Source organism: Bos indicus x Bos taurus, chromosome 21 (genome assembly GCF_003369695.1).
Source record: "Bos indicus x Bos taurus breed Angus x Brahman F1 hybrid chromosome 21, Bos_hybrid_MaternalHap_v2.0, whole genome shotgun sequence".
NCBI lineage: Eukaryota > Metazoa > Chordata > Mammalia > Artiodactyla > Bovidae > Bos > Bos indicus x Bos taurus.
The window spans coordinates 14,448,811-14,458,906 of NC_040096.1; the positions used below are offsets into that span (position 1 = coordinate 14,448,811).

At 51.5% G+C, this 10,096-nt stretch overlaps 1 protein-coding gene across 2 annotated transcripts in view; it reads left to right on the top strand.

Moving 5' to 3' along the window:
- Positions 1 to 7,994, top strand: part of FAM174B (family with sequence similarity 174 member B) — a 41,172-nt gene extending 33,178 nt beyond the window's left edge. Inside the window, exons 3-4 of one of the 2 annotated variants that reach the window (XR_003507408.1) lie at positions 6,274 to 6,365; positions 7,414 to 7,994. Coding sequence is in view for 1 of the 2 variants with exons in the window: in XM_027521301.1 (XP_027377102.1) it covers positions 6,274 to 6,277 (4 nt within the window). In the remaining variant the exon portion in view is untranslated. Of the gene's footprint in view, positions 1 to 6,273 lie in introns of both variants that reach the window. The other variant, XM_027521301.1, reaches the window with a different exon arrangement.
- Positions 7,995 to 10,096: the final 2,102 nt, after the last annotated feature.

Here is a 10,096-nt window from a genome sequence, read left to right on the forward strand (position 1 = left end):
TGAGGCGGATGCTACTCTTTCTCCATCTGGTAGGCAGCATCAGCAGCTGTGACCAGCACAGCTCAAAGGCGCTCTGCTTGGAGAACACACGGCTCCCGCCAGACTGGTTCCCTGGGGCCAGGAGGGAGGGTTCAGTTCCTCTGCGTCTTAAGTCTGGAAAAGATGTGACCCGTGGGAGTGCCAATGTGCATTCCAGAGATGCCTGCCACCCACCTCTTCCTGGATAGGGCTACCGGAGGGAATATAATTAGAAACACGTGAGATGTCCCCTGTACCTCTGAGGGCTGTGCCTAGCATCATCTTATCTTTGGAACAAAATGCGTTCAGTGGCTGTTTGCAGCCAGAGGCCCCTGGAGGCTGTGGTAGGAGAGGGAGAAAACAGATTTGATTTGGTTATCCTAGACTGAGGTCCAGGACCTGGGTCCCCACGGCCACCCTAGGGCTGTGCCAAAGCTAAGTCCCTGCTACGCGCACTCAGGGCAATGACTTATTGAATCCTCGAGCTGGGAAAGCCCATTGGCTCGTGAGGCTGTTGGAGTGTCAGCGTGGGGACAGCTGCAGAGGCAGTGGGTACCCTGAGCTGCTGGGGCCTGGGAGGAATCAGAGGGGACCCGAGGACCTGCCGGCTCCCCAAGGGTGCTGGAGCATCCTTGTTGTTGAGTCTCTCAGTCATGTCGACTCTTTTGCAACCCTGTGGACTGTAGCCCAGCAGGCTCCTCTGCCCATGGGGTTTTCCAGGCAAGCATACTGGACTGGGTTTCCATTTCCTTCTCCAGAGGATCTTCCTGAATCAGGAATCAAACATGTGTCTCCTGTATTGGCAGGTGGATTCCCCCAGGGCATCCTACCTGGACCTGAAGCAACCTCAGAGGCCATCCCCAAAGCAGTCTGACTAACTCTCTGCCAGCCCTCTTGCTTGCAGAATGCTGAGCTTACGTGTTATATGTAAATGAGTGTCTCCTGAGGCATTTTTGTTTCTTTGAATCGCAATACTGGCATTTTCGGGGCAGTTCTCAGCTAAGGTATTGTGCCCCTTAAAACTAGTTGAGTTTTATGTCTATGAGGAGGGAGACTATGGAAACAGGAATTTGTGTGGTGATGAAAATTTACTGCTCAGTGACTCTCTTTTTTTTATTGAAGTATAGTTGATTTACAATGTGTTAGTTTCAGGTGTACAGCCAAAGTGATTCAGTTATACATATACATATATCTGTTCTATTTCAGATTCTTTCCCCTCATAGGTTATTACAAAACCTTGAGTATAGTTCCCTGTGCTGTACAGCAGCTCCTTGTTGGTTATCTATTATATATATACGTTCGTGCCCAGTTGTGTCTGACTCTTTGCGACCCCATGGACAGTAGCCCACCAGGCTCCTTTGGCCATGGAATTGTCCAGGCAAGAATACTGAAGTGGGTTGCCGTTTCCTTCTCCAGGGGATCTTCTGTTGACCCAGGGATCGAACCCACGTCTCTTACGTCTGCTGCCCTGGCAGGTGGATTCTTCACCACTAGCACCACCTGGGAACCCCTGTTTTATATATAGCAGTGTGCATGTATTAATCCCAGACTCCTAAGTTTTCCCTCCTCCCTTTCCCTTTCGATAACCATAAGTTTGTTTTCTGTGTCTGTGGATCAGTTTCTGCTTTGTGTAGAAACTCATTTGTGTCATTTTCTTCGATTCTACTTTTGAGTGACATCCTGTGGTATTTGTCTTTCTCTTTCTGACTTACTTCACCTCGTACGATAATCTCTAGGCCCGTCCATGTTTCAGTGAATTTGATTGAGTGGCCTGCTTATGTACATATACGGTTTGCAGTGCTGTGTGAGAATCAGGCGTGAAAAGGGGGGAAAGGGAAGGAACACACACAGTCCTCGCCGGCAGAGCTTTGGTAGAAACTTGCCGCGCTGTTGGGTTGTTCTTTTCTGTGGTCGGCGTGGTGGGATCAAAGCAGGGGGACTGCCCGGGGCCCCTGGCACAGGGTGGTGGGGTCCTCCTGTCTGCCGGTCTCCAGAGCACTCATATGTGCAGCCCGGCCTCCCGCCTGGCTTCTCCATCGTTTATTCCCATGCCTGCTGTGCTGTCCTTCTGAGGCATCCTGGTTCCCAGACAGCTGGTCCCCTGTGGAGGGCTCTTTGTACTCACAGATAAGCTTCCTGTGAAGCATGGGACAGGGACAGGTTGGGGAGTGTCTCTCCTTTTCTGGGATGGCTATAACCCAGCGTCGTCATGCAGGTTAGTTACAAATCTGAAGGGAATAAACATATCTCATGGTGCCTAAACATGCCTTCACTTCACCTGGAGTCTCCAGGAAGGGTGGGGACAGGGTCAGATCGGACCCCCTTTCTGGTTGGCCTTAATGACAAAGCAAGGATGTCAGCAGTGGTTTGGCTGCTCTGGAGGAGGGAAAGGACCCAGAGAGCCCCCTTGGGAGTCTCTGCCCATCATCTTCTGTGTGTGCCCAGATCACGGTGAGTGCAGGTTCTGGGCTGAGATGGCGAGACGGCAGAAACACAGACTCTCACAAGAGAACCTGGTCACACAGGGCTCTGTGGGCCTCCAGGAGGGTCTCGTCTTGCTGGCACCCCTTCCCAGTGGAGATGAAGCTTTACAGGGGGTTAGGAAGGACCAGGGAGTGAGCCCGGAGCCGATTAACGGGCAGGGGGCAGTGTGAGGGCATTGGAGGAAGAAATAATGGCATGTCGACAGGTGCAGCTTTGAGCAGGTGTGGGACTAACCAGGTGGCACCAACCAGAAGGAACCCACCTGCCCATGCAGGAGACGTGAGAGATGCAGGTTCTATCCTTGGGTTGGAAAGATTCCCTGGAAGAGGGCATGGCAACCCACTTTGGTATTCTTGCCTGGAGAATCCCGTGGACAGAGGAGCTTAAGTCACAAAGAGTCGGGCACGATGGAAGTGACTTAAGCTAACCAGGTGGTCTAGAGCTGTGAACCTAGGCCCCTCCCCAGGAGAGCACCCCAAAGTTCATGGCCTCAGGGAAACAGCGGGGTGAAAAGAAGAGAGTGGGGACTTTACGGCCAGCCTCCTCACCCCAATCCCCATCTTGGTTTTCCCCAGGACTTCCCAAGTCCTGGTAGCAGTGGAGTCTGAAGCACAGCTGAGCACAGCGCTCAGACTTGAGATCCAGAGCCGGTGACCTCAGGGGTGCTGGTATACGCCCCCAGAACTCCCTGTGGGCTGGATGAGCAGGTCTGTTTCCTTTGTCCGGGAGCAGCCTCCGAGGTTTAGTTCCGCTGGAGAGGGAGCCTGAGGAATCCGATGTGCTTGATTCCTCGTGGGCTCCCCTCCTCTTGATCCAGTTCCACCGGCTCTGTGTGTGTGTGTGTGGTGTGTGCACACGGGGGTGTTTATTCCTATAAACACAAGGGGTGTCAACAGCTGCACATGGTGTATGTGGCAGGGGACGGGGTGCAGGCAGAGAACCTATCAGAGAATCAGGGGTGGGCCCTCAGGGCATCTGGAAGATGCAGTTCAACTATCAACAGCTGCACATGGTGTATGTGGCAGGGGATGGGGTGGAGGCAGAGAACCTATCAGAGAATCAGGGGTGGGCCCTCAGGGCATCTGGAAGATGCAGTTCAACTAAATGGCAATTTGGGGATGCCAGTGAAAGGGAATTTTCAGCACGTTGGTGGTATGTAAAGTTCACATCTCTGCGAGTGCTGACGGTCTGCTTTTTCCAGATTCAGCAGGCTCACTGGCTTGTGCTTCTGTTCACATGCATGTCTGCTCGGGCATAGCTCTTGGGAATCGGGCCCCTTTACTCTGGTCCGATTCTCATTTTAGGAAACCTTTGCTGCTCTGTCTCCAGTGTCCTGGCCCCTGCCCTTCACGCTCAACACTGAACTTGCAGCCGGATGCAGTGGAGAGCCTGATGGTGGGGTCAGGGCTGCTGGGAGTTCCTCAGGCTGCATCTATAGAGTGGGAGTGAGTGCCTTGGCTCTGTAGATTGTGGATGTCAGTCAGTGGGAGTGAGCCGCCCACTCCCCAACCCAGAGAAGGGGGTATGTGGGTGATCTAAGCCTTCACAGTGTGGACGTGGCCATGGGGATTTATCTTTCTCTTCTCTACTCTGTTGAGTAGGGGACCCTAGTGGACAGTATGAGGATACCCCCACCTTTTTTTTTAATTGGAAATAATTTCAAAGTTAAAAAATGTTGCAAAACAAATAGAGTATAGGGAACACCCAGATACACTTTACCTAGATTTTCCTATTTTAATATTTTGCCTCATTTGCCTTATGGTGGCTCTGTGTGTTCAGATTATTTTTTCTGAACCATTTGAAATAAGTTACGTGTATCATGTCCCTTCCCCCCAAAATAAAGTGTGCATTTCCTAAAAATAGGATGTCCATATCTTTCAGTAATTAGCTACCTGATATTTATATTTGGGATAACATCAAAGCTGTGGTTTTTCTAGAACTCATCTACAGATGTGAGAGTTGGATCATAATGAAGGCTGAGTGCTGAAGAATTGATGCTTTCGAGTTGTGCTGCTGGAGAAGACTCTTGAGAGTCCCTTGGACAACAAGGAGATCAAACCAGTCAATCCTAAAGGAAATAAAGCCTGAATATTCATTGGAAGGACTGATGCTGAAGCTGAAGCTCCAAAATTTTGGCCACCTCACTCGAAGAGCCAACTCACTGGAAAAGACCTTGATGCTGAGAAAGATTGAAGGCAGGAGGAGAAGAGGGTGACAGAAGATGAGATGGTTGGATGGCATCACTGACTCAATGGACATGCGTCTGAGCCAACTCTGGGAGACTGTGAAGGACAGGGAAGCCTGGCATGCTGCAGTCCATGGGGTTGAAAAGAGTCAGACACAATCTAGCAACTGAACAACAGTAATATCATGCAGAGAAGTTTGTTATTTTGTAAGTTCTAATAAGTCCCTACTATTTTTTCATGTGATTTTATCATTGTTTAGCTGCTCAGTCATGTCCTACTCTTTTGCGACCCCATGGACTGTAGCCCACTAAGCTCCTCTGTTGATGGGATTTCCCAGATAAGAATACTGGAATGGTTGCCATTTCCTTCTCCAGAATATCTTCCTGACCCAGGAATTGAACCCATGTCTCCTGCACTGGCAGGTGGATTCTTTATTGCTGGGAAGCCCAGATTATATAATGTCCACATTTAAACGTTAATAGATGGACACGTCTCAGATTTTCCCTCCTTTTGTAAGTCTTTGGATGATGTCTTGAATAGATTTAGTCTTTCAGCTTTCCTTGATCATTGCACAAATATCTCTTGCACCCCCTACAATTGTCCGATGCTGTGCTTGGTGCTGGTGTTTAAAGGTGAACAAGTTCAGACAAGTATCTCATCTGCAGGGAGCTCCCAGTTTAAGCAAGAGACAGACATCAATCAGATTATTACATAAACCACAGGTCATAATCCACAAACCAGGGGCCGGCAGCTTACGGCCCCCAGACCAAACCTGGCCTACTGCCTGTTTTTTTTACGACTCCCGAGCCAAGAATGATTTTTACAGTTTTGATGGTTGAAAGAGAATCAAAAGAAGAATAACGTTTCATGACATGTAAAACTTAAATGCAGTTCAAACCTCGGCATCCACAAATAAGGTTTTATTGAAACTCAGCCATGCCAAGCATTTCTAACAGTTAGGTCGAGCAGCTGCCACAAAAACTAAAGGACCTGAAAAGTCAAAAATATTTAGTACTCTCCGGACTTCTAAACAGGGAGAGCTTGCTGAGTGAGTGAGTGAAGTCGCTCAGTCGTGTCCAGCTTTTGCGACCCCATGGACTGTAGCCTACCAGGCTCCTCCGTCCGTGGGGTTTTCCAGGCAAGAATACTGGAGTGGGTTGCCAATTCCTTCTCCAAGCCCTGGTGTAAATACCCACAGGAGTGCTAAGAAGGAGGGTTACAAGAAGAGAGGTTGTGTACAGAGGTCTGTGTGGGGACCTAGGAAAGGCTGCTGAGCTGGGAGCCGAGCGAAGGGAAGGCGTTACCTGGAGGAGTGGTTGTGCATTGCAGGCAGCACGTTCAAAGGTCCTGGAGTTGAGGAGGGTGGAGTTTTCAAAAACTGAAAAGACGGCTTTTCAGTGTGATGGGAATAGAGGTGGGGTGGCAGCTCAGGAAGTGCTGCTGGAGGGGCATGGAGAAGGGTGCCATCTGCCCTGCCATGGTGACAGTGATTATGTGGCCTGGGGGATGGCCGTGGTTAGGGAGGGGTGGCAGTGGGTGTGCGGCTCTGCCAGAGGCCACTGACTTGTTCTTCCTCTTCTTTTAGGTAAAACTTGTTCACCAGCGTGTCGGCATCCTGTGGCAAGCTGGTCAGCTGAGGCTCGGGGTGTGAAAGATCTGGAAGCTGTCCCATCCGAGGTGTTGAAACCAAAACAAACATTATTTGTGCAACTCTGGCACACTCCTGTGTGTGTGTGTGTGTGCAACGTCGGCTCTGTGTGTCACTGCAGGAGACACCACCCTCCAGACGCCCCTTTAAAATGTCACCCCTTCCTTTCTTCCCCGAGAGGGCTTTTGCCTTGCTAAGGGGTGGAAACAGGCTGATTTTAAAAATAATTTTAAAGCAACTCTGTCGACGAAAGTGAGAGACATCAGAAGTGACCAAGGACCCAAGGGTTTCCGACAGTCCGCTCTCCTGGATCAGCGATGTTTTGGACGTGGTTTTTCTGGGCTTGCTGGAGCGCTGGCCTTTCGTTGGTGGTGGCTGTGTCCAAGTTTTAGAGCACGGGGCGTAGAGCTGCTCAGCTCGTACAAGGTGTAAACCAGTCCTTGTGGTTCCTTTTCTTTCCTTTTCCCAAAGGGTTCAGCAGAACTGGCCATGGCTAGCTCACAAAGAATTCTGAGTATCAGGGAGAGACCTCTACCTGTGTTTACTGTGAGTGAGTGTGTGAGTGTGTGTGTGTGTGTGGGTGTATACGTGAGATAATTTCTCCATCTCCAAAGAGAAAGTGCTCACCCGTCTTCAGTTAGTAACATCCGTTGTTTCTCTGCCCTGTCAGCGTTCTACGTTGTTGGTCTTAGAAATGGAATTAAAACAAAAAAAAAATCACTGTGATCATTTGAATGGTGATCTGGTTGGCTGATAAAAAACCCCTGCCAGGGACTGTTGGTCCAGGCCAGGCTGGTCCAGGAGCCCACCCAGGTACAGGTGCTGAGAGCAGGCGGGCCCCTCCCGCAGGTGGGGCCGGGGGTCCGGGCGGCGGGCTGTCCCACAGCTCGAGCGCCCAACACTTGCTGGCTTCTGGAAGCGGGGCCTCGGGCTGAATTCTCGGGACGCTAGAGGCCTCCGGTCTCCCAGTGTCCTTCTGGCTAAAGTCTCCGGGCAGTGCCTTGGGGTGCGGGGGACTCTGTTCTTTCTGGAAGGATGTTTTTAAAATTTTTCTATCTCTTTCCTGGCGTTCTGCAGGGTTCCCATATTTGCCTGTGTATTGGCTCCTCCACCGCTTGGGATGAAAAACTCCAGCCTTTTCCCACTTGCCTCCTCTATTCAAATTCTTCAGTTTCCTGAGAAGGGGGCTGCCCTGCTTTGGGGTCCCCTGGCTCCCAAGCCCAGCTGGGCCTGCCAGGCTGACTCGCTGGCCTGTGGGGGACGGAGGACGATGCTTGGGGATGGCCAGCCTGAAGGTGGGTGCCCGCTGCCCCTTGGCGCCTCCCGTGACCACACTGCTTTCGCTGGCCTCCCTTCTCCCTTTCTCTGCCCTGTTTGCCGGAGGGCTGGGACAGCTTTGTCTCTGCCATCTACTGTGTCCTCGCGGGGGGTGACTCAGTGGGCCGGGGCACCTGGGAGCTGTGTGCCCTCATAACCTTCGAACTGGAGCCACGGCTCCCACTTGCCTTTCCATCCTCGGAGAAGATGGTTCTTCTGCCTGACGGGTAAATACCAGGTGCTTGCCACTGGGCCTGGCAGAGGCAGCCCCCAAGGATGACCTTCCAGATGCCAGGGCTCTGGCACCACAGGCTCTTAAATAAAAACCCTTCTGGCGCAAACTGTGTGCATTGCCTTGAATGTTTTCTGAGCTGGGAGTCCAGTAGGGTGCCTTCCTGTGATCAGAAAGGCGGGCCTGAGGCTGGGAGGGGCAGAGATGGGGGACCATGGGCAGGTCCCTGGTCCTGGGAGTTTAGAAAAATATCCCAGGGGCGTGGCACACTGCCCTGCTTTGTCCACTGCGCACCCCTCGCTGGTGGAGAGGCGGCAAGGTGAAGTAGGCAGGCTGGCCTTTGTGTCGACTGGAACTGGGGGGAGTGGGTTCCCGGGCAGTGGGAAGAAGGGAGGGTGGGGTGGGAGAGGAGGCAACGGGGGGACCCTTCCATTACCTGCATTATCCAGCCCCTCCTCTATGAAGATAAGTTCTGTTTCTTAAAAGCAGAGTGAGTTGGGCCTTGGAAAAGCAAAGTTGGGCTGGAGGGAATGTCAGAGCTGGTAGGTGGTCTTCTTCCCTCTTTTTGTTCTTTTCCTGGGCCCTTCAGAGGGGCCGACTTCATGGTGAAAGGGGCCCATGGTCCAAAAGGATCCCACACCCCCAGCATCTCTGCTTTCCTCCCTTGGGGAAGTTTAGGTGTCCTTAAATGGGGGTACCCCGATCCCGAAGACCCGGTTCCCATTCTTTTACAAGCGCATGAAATTCAAAGTGTTAGTCCATCAGCTCAACTCTTTGTGACCCTATGGACTATAGCCCGCTAAGATCCTCTGTCTGTATTCTCCAGGCATGAATACTGGAGTGGGTTGCCATTCCCTTCTCCAGGGGATCTGCCTGACCCAAGGGATTGAACCTGGGGTTTCCTGCATTGCAGGCAGATTCTTTACCAGGCTTTATCTGAGCCACCAGGGAAGCCCCATCACATGTCCAGCATCAGATCTGAAAGGTGTGAATGCTGTGGAGACGCAATCTAGTCTGGTGTCTTCTGGATTCACTTAAAAAATAGGACTGGAAGTTATGAGAAAAACATTTCAGACTGATTTAAAAAGCAAATTTTGATTAAAAGTGAATTTATTATAAAAGCAATGTTTTTATGGGGGACATTTTGGAAGATAGTTAATTATAAAGAAGATAAAATAAGTTATCAGATAACTCGGAATGGCATTTCAGTGTCTCTCCCTCCCTCCCTTCCTTTGGTCATTTATCTGCATTTATCATTTGCAAACATTTATTGAGGACCCACTTATGCAGGGCTCTGTGTTAACTGGAAAGCTCAGGAAGCTGAGTCTGAAGGGAAGACCAGACACGGTGGCCTAGAGGGATGGCAGGGTGACAAGGGTGTGGCAGGGATGGGGGTGGATGGGGGCCTCAGAAGCCTTGACAAGCGAAGGAGCCAGCTCTGCTTACACTTCTGTGCCTTTTCAACTGTTCTCTACACATTTGGGTCATATGACCTGATTTTTTTCACTTACCATTATGAGCATTTCCCTGTGTCCACAAATATTTAACACTTTTTAAAAGAGACTTGGCATTGTATTTGGGAGAACTGCACCACCGAGGGACTCCATCTCTAACTGATACCCGCAAAAGCAGAGGGACAGGAAGAGCCCCTTGGCCAAGCACAAGGAGTGAGGCCCCTGGGGTCTGAACTGCACCCAAAGGAGAGCTCAGACTATGGCTAGTTTCTTTTTCTCCTCCTCCTCTTTCCTCCCTTTTAGGCCCCTTCCTGGGGAAGGATGAGGTCGACCTGAGTGCAGAGCTTGGCTCATCCCGGTCTAGCATCATCTCTGCTGGCGCCCAAGCCCGGCTGTGTGTGGTTCTGACCCTTGGCTGTCTGCACCCTGGTCGAGCAGCTCAGGGACCGTCCATGTGTCACTGAGTGGAGCTCACAAAGGGCAGCTGCTGCCCTGGCTCCCGACCTGAGCGCAGCAGACTCATCAGAGCCCTACCTGGCTTCCCAAAACCGCCGTGGGCGTGGCATCAGCACGTGTCCCCGGTGATCCCGAGGTGCAGGGGGGGGGGGGGTTCCGGAGCACTGGCGCCCCCTGCCCTGTCCTGGAAGCGGCCGTCGAAGGAGGTCAGGATTCAGTCTTTTTTCAGATGTCTATCCGAAAGTCTCGGCATCACTGACATGGGATGCCGCCTCTGTTGCGCACTACTGCGTTCAACATC